The sequence below is a fragment of the Solanum verrucosum genome, unplaced genomic scaffold (assembly GCF_900185275.1).
Source record: "Solanum verrucosum unplaced genomic scaffold, falcon-dt-bn FXZP01000128.1, whole genome shotgun sequence".
In the NCBI taxonomy this organism is placed as follows: Eukaryota; Viridiplantae; Streptophyta; class Magnoliopsida; order Solanales; family Solanaceae; genus Solanum; species Solanum verrucosum.
This window is the reverse complement of record NW_026020327.1, coordinates 1,768,354-1,780,724: the sequence shown is the minus strand read 5'-3', so window position 1 is coordinate 1,780,724 and position 12,371 is coordinate 1,768,354. Positions and strand designations below refer to the sequence as shown.

Sequence of the window (12,371 nt, the reverse complement as noted above, 5' to 3'; positions counted from 1 at the left end):
CGTAAAGCAAATGGTCGAATGACCACTTTGTCTAATTTCTCCTAATTTCAAATCATGATTTCATTTCATCACATGGCAAAACGGTTCCTTAAAAAAGTGTGATATTATCCACTTAGGATAAAACTTTTAAGTTTTTTTTCCTTATATCTCACATCATTAAGAGTATTCATATATACCTTATATGTATTCTTAATCTTTTCAAATTTCAACTATCAATTGAGACTTTTTTATTTTTTTGTATACCTAACCATCTCCCCATATAACTAAGTTCCATGAGCCCATCATGGTGATTCACACATCTCCCCTCAAACTAAATTTCATGTAGCCCGTTACCACGATTCACATGTCAATTTTTTGAGATTCTTAGTATGCTACTCATATGATCGATTTTTTATGACCATCGAAGCCTAGAGCTAGCTTCTTCTAATTGTGCACATGGTTTCTAAGCTACCTTTAATATGATAAATCATTTTTATTACCCCAAAGCAAACTAAAATAATAAGGAGGTAAGTGAAATATCTCAAACAAAAAAGGGGAGGAACATTTTTTCCACCATTAAAAAAATGATTGTTTTATTTCGAATCGATTCAAATAGCAAACACGATAACTGAATTTTGGAGTGTTGAGGAACACTTTTGCCCTTTGTTAGAAATTGGGGATTTAATAAGATTTATAAATTTGGGGTTTGAATATGTTTGAGCCGCAAACTAATAGGATTGGACTCATGTGTTTAAGAGGGACTAATGTAAAATATTGGCCCTTCCCTATATTTCAAATTACAAAAATAATAAGTGTTATAAAACGCACAATAATTTCTCAAAATATGTGACTATATACATAATATATACATTAGTTAGAGATATTAAATACATATACGGAGGAAAGGTTCATATAAATTATAATCTTGTACTGGACTTTGATATTGTGTTAAATTTGTCTATTGTTTGCAATATTATCTCTCTATATATAAAAGTTGTAATCACAAAAATAAAATAAACAGTAATTTTATTGATAAATACTTATGAGCATGATTTTTTTTGTTTTATTGATTTTTTTCTCCTAAAATTTTTCGTGATTTGAGTGCCTTCAGTAGCACATTTTTCAAATGTAGGATAATTTGGACCTCCCTGAAATGTATGTGATCTCTAGAAACGTCATGCAACACTTCGTTGTTTCACATTATTCTATGGGAAGAACTCGGTTGACCAATCCTTCAAAAGAACTATATATGTAGTTGATGTTGGATCTCTCCGCTTGTGGATGCTATGCTTCTCCAATTCTATTTGACTATCCTCCTTTCAGAAAGTTATGTACTCCTCTATTTATAGTTGTACAAAGTACTCCATTCAAGTATAAATTAAATAAACTCTCTTATACTTAACTATATATTTCACGTTGGAGATTATATACAAGACAATCTATTAACGGCAGAGATATCTATATATATATATATATAGTGCTAATCATAAAGTATAATTATGAAACATTTTCAAAGTACATTAAGACTAAATATAAATTTGTGAATAAATCCACCAAGGATTATAAATTCCACAACTGAATCAGTAAAGCAAACACTTTGCTTTTGGCTTTACTCTCCAAAAAAGTCAAAATTGCAAGTGTGAAACGTAACGCTCTAATATATGGATGTCCACGTTGCAAACAAAAAAAATATTACTAGTAAAAAATACAAAAAAAAAACTCTATATATAGTCTAATTTTTCTCTACTTCAATTATATAAATCCTAGTAACCAAAGAGTTGTTACATGCAAAGTCATTGTTATTATTATTAGAGAGTTCAATTTTATTTTCTGGTAAAGTTTTCTTTCTCTTTATTTTGTTATGAATTCATGTTTGAAAAACATAATAATCTTATATATGCATGATTTTTATTGTTACTTGAAATTGGTGAAGTATATGTATCTATTTTTATGTACATTTTTATGTTAATCTTGTTTATAAGTTCCTTTTTGTTTAATAGCTTCGTTTGAAAAGAAGAGACTGAAGTTTTTGGTCAGAAAGTCACTTTCTTTCGTTGAAGAAAATTGGAATCAACAAGAATGACGAATCAATCCGAGGTAAATCATTTTGGTGTTACTTGAAAATGGTGGTATATATATATATATATATATATATATATGTTTATATAAATTTTTGTTTCCTCTCAAAATTTGCTGAAATTAATCTTGTTTATAAGTGTTCCACTTTTGTATAATAGCTTTGTTTGAAAGGAAGAGAATGTAGTTGATTACTCAGAAAGTCACTTTCTTTCGTTGAAGAAAATTGGAATCAGAAAGAAAGACAAATCGATTTGAGGTACATGATTTTGGTGTTACTTGAAATTGGTGAAGTATATATAAATCTATGTTTATATACATTTTTTTCCTCTCAAAATTTGCTGTAATTAATCTTGTTTATAGGTGTTTCGTTTTGTTTAATAGCTTTGGTTGAAAAGAAGAGAATGGAGTTGATTACTCGGAAAGTCACTTTCGTTCGTTGAAGAAAATTGGAATCAGAAAGAAAGACAAATCAATCTGAGGTATATGATTTTGGTGTTACTTGAAATTGGTGAAGTGTATATATATATGTATATGTTCATATACATTTTTGTTTCCTCTCAAAATTTGCTGAAATCAATCTTGTTTATAAGTCTTCCTTTTTGCCTTTGTTTGAAAAGAAGAGATTGAAGTTGATTACTCATAAAATCACTTTCTTTTTTTTTGAAGAAAATTGGAATCAAGAAGAAAGACGACTTTCTGAGACAATAACTATTTGTAGAGTGATCAGCTTAGAAATCAATCTGAGGTACATGATCTTGGTGTTACTTGAAATTGGTGAAGTATATATATCTATGTTCATATACATTTTTGTTTTTCTCTCAATTTTATTTTGTTTGAAATTAATCTAGTTTAGAAGTTCCTTTCTGTCTAATGGCTTTGTTTGAAAATAAGAGATTGAAGTCGATTTCTCTCACTTTCTTTATTGAAGAAATTTGGAATCAAGAAGAAAGATGATTTCATGAGATAATAACTATTAGTCAAGTGACCGTCCAAGAAATCAATCCGAAGAGATTGAGTTTCTGGTACATGATTTTGATGTTCATTACTTGAAATTTGCAGCATTTGAAGGCGGTGAATTCTGTGTTTAAATACATTATTTTTTTCTTTTCACACTTTTTAGTCGGTTCGATCAAATCTAGACCCTTTGTTTTTTCCCTTTTTAAAACATAGCCTTGCTTTAACTTTTGGCGTTGAAAATAGAAAATAAGAGTTAATCTTTGTTGTCGTTATTGACTAACCGACGTTTTATCATCGAGGAATGTGGTGAGATAGTTGGGACCTATCAATTCAAAACTAGTGGTCTCGGGTTCTTGCACATTGAGAATGGAGAACCTTCAAGTATGAAGGATTTACCTCCTTAATGGGCCGCCCTACAAGGTGCGAGTCTGAATTAGTCTGACTAGTAGGTTTTGGATATCGTAAGTCAAAGAAAAAATAGATGAGGAGTTAGTCCCCCTTTTCTCTTTCTTTTGTCCTTTGGTTTTTGTTTCTACCCCTGCGGTGAAAATGACTCACCTATCATTTATGGGAATAAAAATTGATATCTGAAATTTGCACGCCTACAATTTAGTTCGATTCAATCCAAGTTTGATCATTTGTTTGGTAACCTATACTACCTTTAGGGATTCAACATCCTTACTAAGGTTAGTCCCACCACCATATCGAGGGAGGGTCCGGCTCTGATACCATATTGCATTTGGAGTTAATTATGATTTTGTTGAATTCATGTTTGGAAATATGATAAAATCTTATCCGCACCAGATGTTTACACAGGCCTATATCAACATTCATCCTTAGAAGTAGACGTTGAACTTCGGATTACCAATTTGGATTAAAAGTCTGTTTGGCTTAGCTTAAAAATAGTTTTTAAAAAGTCAAACTTCAGTAACCTGTAGGTTAAAAATGAAAAGTAGGGTGGGTTAGGGGGGTACTTACTTCTAACTCTTAACTTTTTAAAGTCGTTTTAAAAATATCCAAACACTCTTAAGGGCTGAAAACTACTTAAAAGTTGGTCAAACAGACGCCCTCTAAGTTTGTTCGCATTAAATTCATATCCAAATTCCCAAATAGGTATTTTGACTCCGCGGTTATATCAAAGTTGACTTCTTATTTTAAGGCGTTGATGCCTAAACTTCATTTAACAAAGGTAAATAATCTTATAAATTCTAATGGTAGTAATAAATTTTTCACACCACCTTTTACTTTGAATTTACTTACAAAGTTCCCCAAATCATATTTGTCTTTAATAGTATCTAGGACTTTTATATAACTCATATTGGCTACTTTGAAGGTTAAGAGCCTATTTGGACAGACTTTTATCTTATAAGTTATGTTATTTTGGCTTAAAAATAAGTGCTTAACAATACTTCTTTAATTTATCCAAACACTACAAAACTGCTTAAAACCTATTTTGACTTAAAAACACCTAAAATTAGTCAATCCAAACAAGCTCTAAATGTATTGAATGTGATATATAAAGACCATACAAAGAATAGATCAAAAAACATCGACTGAAAATCACAAAAATACCTAAAACATTTAACAATTGAAGTAGGGCATAATACAAGTATAAGCACCTTAACTTGGACTCATCTGACAACTGAACACTCCAACTTTGAGGATGCACATCTAAACACGTCAACTCGTTTTCACCGTTTCAAATAAACACTCCAGCTTACAAAATGATCTTCTAGACACCTCCAAAATTTGTGTCACATCAGCATCAAACGAGACACAATAGGAATAAGTTGAGGTGTCTAGATGCATTCTCAAAGTTAGAGTGTTTAGTTGTCAGTTGAGGGCAAGTTAACATGTCTATCTATGTATTATGCCATTGAAATGTGGTGAAAGATGTTAGAAATGTAAACTTCTTTCTGTTGTAGTTTAAATGCTTTCTATCTTGAGAGATCATTGCTAGATAAATGACTTTGTTATTTGAACTTGAGTCTTGATTGTGTTTGTTAATGTTAGATGAAGTAGGGATGGTTCATTGAAGAAGGTTGTTAATACTAGTAATCGACGTACATGAAAAATTCTTATGACGATTCTAAAAAACGCCTCTCACCATTAAGAGTATTCAACACCTTATAAATAACATCTTTTTTCTTTTCTACTTTCCACGTGAGACTTTGTTCATAGACATCCAATATAAGTTTCATAAAAGCAGTGCATGATTATGGAACTCAAGTTTAGCTAATACTAAAACCGATGAGTATAAACGTTGAATTCGGGTTACAAAGTGTTGGGCTAAGTCCGCCTAAAGAAACTCTTAACATGATGTGATACTGTCCGCTTTGGGCCAAGCCTACAACATTTTTCCTGGAAAGCCTCACACCACCTTATACATTAGATTATTTTCCTCATCAAGTTTCAATATGAGATTTCTGTTTAAGCTCAACATTTTTTTTCCATATATTGCTTGTTACTTAATACTCTAACCATAACATTTATGGTAAAACTATTATTTGCCAATGATTTACTAAATACTACTTTTCTAGCATCCTCAGTGGTAATTGGAAGGAATTAAAATGGCAAATGATAACATCTTATTTTCTCCTTCGGCCCCGTTGCCCGAGGATCAGAACGTTGTAGCTCAGCCGCAGCACGTGCCAAGGCCGCGGCACAGACCGCTGAAATTCAAACAGATTCAGGACAGCTCTGTGAGTGAAAAGCCATTTCATTCTGGCAATATAATTAGCTTTGGTCATAGTGATCCACAAGGATTGTTTGGTTCATCTGGAGTCAGCCTTCAAGATAATCCAAAATCATTGGAAAACTTGGATAAGGAGACAACCATGTCTCGTCCGGCCCCCAATCATCATATCACAACGAATAAGGAAGCCAGTGCTGTAATAATAAAACAGGAATCTTTCGTTGCACCTTTGATTCCGGAGTATACCTTTAGGAATGAGAAAAAGAAGCTACTCGAAGATGCATTTGCACCGACTTTTTCCCTGATGAAGTTAGCATATCAGCAAGGTATGCTCAGTTCATCCAGACTCCGCTTTCAGGAGAATGCAAAAATATTGGAGGCCTTGGACAAGGAGAGGAGCATGTATCGTCCCGGACAGACTGTGCTTCAGTCACTTGAGCATCATATTACAAAGAACAAGGAAGATGGTGCGGTCGAAACTAACTGTGAATGTTTAGTTCCACCTACGATTTTGGAAGAGTCATTGAGGAAGGGGAAACAGAAGCTAATCGAAGAGTCTTTTCCACCAACTTTTCCTCAAATGAATGTAGCATCTCAGCTTCCAAGTGCATCGTTGACGAATGGACCGTGTCCATCAAGAGCTTCTCAGCTTAACTTGCTGTGGCTGTTACAGAAGCAAATGCAACTATCGAGGACTTATGAGAAACTTCCAGCAGCTGTACCTGATGTAAGATCAATCTATACACCAGAAATGTGCGCTCAACGTTTGAAGCTGTACATGTATCGTAAGCAACAAAGACCAAAAGTAAGATATTCCTAGTAAAAGAAACACTATGAGTTTTTTATTTAATACGTAAGATGTATTTTTGACAATTCATATGGACAATCTTATGGTACTTGATAATACAGGACAACAATATCGAGTTTTGGATGAATTTAGTTGCAGAATTCTTTGCTCCTAATGCCAAGAAGAGATTGTGCCTCTCATCGAATGAACGTAGACAACTGATAGGTTGTATTTTCCCTAAGGTATGTAGCCTTATATTTCGTCCTCCGTGAGAAATTCTTCTTCAAGATGGAAGAAAATACTTTTGCCAACATGTTTTTCCTTAAGTATGTGTTTTGATGTGATGGAATTCAAATTTTTTCAGTTTAACATATTTGACATTTAGTTTTTTTCATTAGTTGGAAAAAATTGGTTATGTAAGATTGATCATCTTGTTATCTACAATTGTTCAACTTGCCTTTCCAAAACCAAAAAAATGGATAAATGTTTTACACTGAGTTTTGTGATCTCAACATATGACATTATTTCGATACGTTTTATTTTCTGCCCGGTGTGAAAGACATCTAGCATGAGTAGCCTCACTGCAATGCTGGTTTTCCTTTAGGATTTTAATTTTAATTTAAATTAACTGCAGGATGCATGGTGCTGTGAGATCTGCAATGTGAGGCCTACTGCTGGTTTTGGTATGTCCTCGACGTCACATATTTTGGTTTATGATTGTATTGATGTGGTAATACTCCCATACAGAAGCTGTATACGATGATTAAAGAACCTATATATACACTAACATAGTTCTCTACAAACGACATCCAATCTTCTATACAGGTCCTTTTTGTCACTTATTAAATTGGTGATGATTGGATAATTTTGAGTCCTATAAGTTGTTAGCTAACATAGACTCCTTTAGTTTTCTTGCTCTGGTATCTTTATATTTACTTTTAGAATATACTATGTTTAAGGCGGCAAAAACTAGTTTTGTTGAATTATTTTGATTTGGAGGTTTATACATTATGTCATAGTACTAAATAGTGAGAACGAAGGGGAGCCTCAGAACAATGGCAAATTGTCTTATAGGTCATTAGTTCGAGCTGTGGAATTAAGCCACTCATGCTTGCAAGTTGCGTCAAGGTAGGCTATCTACATCACACCCCTTGCGCGTGAACGCAAGAATCTTCTTGCACCAGAGCTGCCCTTTTATTTAATAGTGAGAACTGTCACAAAGTATATAGAAAAACTATATAGAAAGGACAGTGTTGTTACTTTGAAAATTTACTGCTTAATTTCTGAATTACTGACTTGTCACTTTTTTGTGGATTTTAGAGATAAGTGCAGAAGTTTTACCTAGGCTATGCAAACTTAAGTACGAGACGGGTATGTTGGACGAGCTTCTTTATATGGATATACCAGAAGAAAGTTATACACCATCCGGTCACATTGTTCTGAACTACCCAAAAGTAACAGAACAAACTGTATATGAGGCAGGACGAGTGGTCCGTGAAGGCCGGCTGAGAATTGTGTTCTCTGCAGATCTAAAGGTTAAATGTTGTTAAGTTAATCCTTAGGTCCTCTTTTTTCTAAAGTTCTTGAACTTGCCCAAAATTCTTGATGACTGAACATCCTTTTTTCGCCTCTTTTAATGTGATAGATTCGTGTGTGGGAATTCTGCTGTTCATTTCACGAGGTTTATATTGGTCGAAAATCAGTTACTCCCCAGGTATATAAACATTACACCAGCTTTCCTTCGTATTGATCAGCTTGTGATTTCGACTACTTTCTGACCTTAATCTTAATGTCTTGTCACTTTGAAGTTGATAGTGAAAACTGATTATTAGACGGAGGAGTTTTTAAGTAGGCGTTTGGATATAGATTTTGTTGAGACTCAGAAAAAAAAGAGTTTTTGAAGTTGAAGCTGAAAAATGGCATTTGTAAGTTGAAGTTGTGTTTGGACATGCATTTCACTTAAAAGTTGAAGTCGCAGTCGCGTTTAGACCAGTTTTGAAAACTCATCTTCAAAAACTAACCAAAAATCAGTCCAATTACAAATGTATAACCAAACAATGTTTTGAAAAAAGGAAAAAACTTCCATGTCCAAACGGTTTGTTAAATCTCTTATAGGGAAAAGAAGTTCTTTCTGTGAGTTTGAAAAGAAGCACAAACTTCTCATTGAGGTGTAAAACATTGTTTATCCAGGTTCATCAACTCAAGGAAGCAATCCAAAAATACCAAGTTTTTGCTGAGAGTAGTTCAAGGATTTCTCCTGAAGAGTTTCAAAGAACCTCCAACAAGTAAGTTGTTTATCCAACTGTTTTACGTTCACATCGACTAGTACAGTTCATGACATGCTAATTCCATTTCGAACATGTATATGTTTAATGGTCAATAATTTTTTCGTCTCCTGTACGATGTGACTATAGTCTATAGAAGCCTAACTTATACACTATAGTGGAAGAATTTGTACTATAACATCTTCTTTGAGAACTCTAGTGTGTGTAAAATATAATGCAATTTTGGAGTTTGAGTGTATTAGACATCGTTCCAAATATTTTTCGACATTATTATTAGGTGGTGGCATTTAATCTAGCCACCCGAGCCTATGGAAGAGTTTAGGAATGAAGAACAAATTGCTTAGTACATTCTACAATTTGCCTCGCTAAGAAGACAAAATAGAAACCCTCGAATAAAAGGCCAAAAAGAGAAAAATGAGACACTTACTTTGATGACATTGTTCGTACACTCGTCCTGTATGAATATTTAACATTTTACCTGTAATATTTCATATTTGTGATCTTTTGCTATATGAGGTTATTGTCCTTGTCATTTTAGTGAAACCATGTTATAATAGTTTTGACATTTCATGAACTGTATCTTCATGAATTGCTGCAGGTTTGCCCCAACAATACGTGAATTAGCAAGAACTTTGGACAAGTCATTGATCAATGACCTTGGTTATCCCAAACGCTATGTCCGATGTCTCCAGGTATTTGTCTTTTTTTCAGTCTAATCATCCTGTCAGTGGATTATGTGCACATTAGAATGCCTTGTGTTATCTAATTTGAGGGACTGCACTGTTTCGTGCATGTCTGCCATCAAAGGATGAGTTAGAGATACATTAAACATCCTATATTCTACGAACTTCTTGACAGTTTTGAATTGAAAAATTACTCTTTTTGATGAATTATAGATATCAGAAATAGTCAGCAGCATGAAAGATCTAATGGACTACAGCAAGAAATACGGGATCGGACCTAGAGGTATACTGAAATAACTCAAACATATTGTTTCAATGAATTCTTATTTGTTTCCTCAGTCTGCATCATGAAATCCTATCTATTCATTTCTACCCTTAAAAAGTCACAATGACTAAATCTTTTTGTTGTTGATATCCTTCATTAATTCCACGTGACACTGATATGGTTTGTTTGATACTCATTCTACTCCTAAAATTAGTCTCCGTATCTGTCTGCAACTATGGTGTATAGCTTACCGAAGCGAGTCTTGATCTTAATGGACTGTTGTTGTGTGTTTAGTGAGTAGAAAATTTCTGCATAAAGATAAGGCCAACCTTTTAAACATTTTCGTGAAGAGTGCAAAAATGAGCCTAAACTAAAAAAAAAATCATGTCTTTGACATCGGACAGCATCCTGTTTGTTTTTGTACCATGTTATGATGCAAAATGCAAACTGTTAAGATATGATTGTAGCTAACTCTTTCTAATTTTTCAGAGGCCATGGCCATGATTCATCGTGAATCAGCTGCAGTACGTGTGACACAGAATTCAGTTGCAGAGAGAGTGCCTCAACAACATATTGATGATGTAATAAGTCAGCACTCTTCAGTAATAAGTTTTGCTCCTTATCCATCTACTAATGAAGGCACAAGAAGTTTGAATTGTAGTTCCCCTCATGCTACATCGCCAACTTCCTCTACTGCATCGTCCAAAAGGCTAGTAGTTCACCAAGCAGACCTCGTCGAACCTAAAAGAATGAAACAAATGACAAACTCAGGGGAGAAATCTGTTCTTCGTGCTCCTACCGAGCCTGTGTTGAATCAGTCAATCTCCACAACTCATCCTTCTTCTTTCATTAGGCTACCGATAGTTCAACCATCTGTTATTGTTCCCTCTAGTACAACGTCCATTGAACCTAACGAGTATCTTAGCTCAACGGTGAAGGTTGAACAAGATCTTGTCACTTCCCAAAACTTTGCCGTTGCTGCAGCTGATGCTACGATTGATACTAAGTTAGTTCTGGACCAGAATGAGAACATTGGTAAGTACTTATATGGTTTTGAAACAGATGGGACGGTTGGCAAAGGCTATTACATGGATCAGTTGGAGAATTTGAATGGGGCAAGTCTTTTCCCTGGCATTCACATTGAACCTCCTTTATCTGGGACGTTAATGGTGAATGATACTCGTAGCAACAACCAGCAAATCAATGATCAATTGCCTTACTTGAATGGCAAAATGGATCCTATCGATGACATTCAGTTCGAGTGAAAATTTCATGGTTTCCTTTGGGATCAATATCAGTTGTTGCATGTTTAGAAACTTTAGTAATGCAAGTTCTCCTTTCTTGCTAGTATAACTTTTACTAGTGGTTTTATATGAAATGAAGATGTTTTCTTCTTTCATTGTTGTAATAGCTATCAACTAATAACTTAATAGTTTTCCCTTTTGCACCGAGTGCATCAACTTTCTTTAAAGCTTAGGTCTTTTTGTTTTCCAGTTCTCTATTATTATAGTACTTCGTATTTTAAGTCCAAAATGTGGATATTATTAGGTCTATGATTATCACAATGTATAAATTACTATAATTACATAATAATAATATTTAACTCAAGTTGGAGCATGAGGAATACGAATGGTAAATTCAACATCTAGGAGGGTAAAGACTATCAAATAACAAGTTCAAGGGGTAATCAACACTATTGATAGTTTTGAGGGATCTGAATGAGACACACCAAACATAAGATGATCATTAGGTATTTTGCCTTAAATTTATACTTGTTTGGTTGAAGATATATGATAAGTTCTTATGTTCCTTGATGTTTTGATGATCTCTTCACAAGTGCAGGGACCTGGTCCTCTGCAGAGTATGAATACTCATCCAGTGGTCAAAGTGCTGTACAACTGAAAAGTTGTTTGCGTCAGAAAGTTGGTGAAGCTGCAGAGTGCTCCACCAATCAGAAGCGACGAGGTTGCTTGTTTATTGGATAATAACTTTTCATGTCTAAATATCTCCAAGGAAAAACAACAAACTAATTCATTCATTCAAAAGGTGAGAGCCAATGTCACGCCCCGAGCCCACACCCTGGGCGGGACCGGCACCCGGAGACCATTCCTGGCCCCAAGCGAACCTTTGGCCTGGCTTTCTTAACTCAGCAGAAACCTAACTCAACAGAATAACTCAATGCGATGCAATAATGCAAAACAACTTAACGTAAAAAGTACAGCCATGAGGCAACCCGAGTCTCAAAATAGGATATTTACATATATATATATATATAAGAGACTCAAACTAGCTGACTGACTGTCTGTCTATGAAGCCTCTAAAATACTGAGATGGATGTTGGGACAGACCCCGCAACACCCTAATAAAACCAAAAACTAAGAACACAAAATAATTGAGTCCTCCGGAATGCAAGGAGGCTCACCACTGACTCTGGAGTGCTCAGCTGGATCAACGACGTGCCGGAAGCTGATCTGGGGTACCTGAATCTGCATCATCAAACGATGCAGGCCAACTGGCATCAGTACGTGGAATGTACGAGTATGCGAGCTGGAAAACTAAGCAACAAAGGCTAGAATGAAATCTGGAAGAAACTGAATAGCTTACCTGGCTCAACTCAACTCAACTCAACCTGGCTGACTTC

The 12,371-nt window shown here is 34.6% G+C and overlaps 1 protein-coding gene across 1 annotated transcript; it reads left to right on the top strand.

Annotated features, from left to right (window-relative positions):
- The first annotated feature begins 5,585 nt into the window (after positions 1-5,585).
- LOC125835779 (transcriptional corepressor SEUSS-like) lies at positions 5,586-10,995 on the top strand. Its single transcript, XM_049514879.1, has 9 exons — positions 5,586-6,515; positions 6,620-6,739; positions 7,132-7,180; positions 7,818-8,032; positions 8,143-8,211; positions 8,688-8,782; positions 9,381-9,474; positions 9,679-9,748; positions 10,220-10,995. The coding sequence occupies exons 1-9, from the start codon at positions 5,586-5,588 to the stop codon at positions 10,993-10,995; spliced, it is 2,418 nt and encodes an 805-aa protein (XP_049370836.1).
- The last annotated feature ends 1,376 nt before the right edge of the window (positions 10,996-12,371 follow it).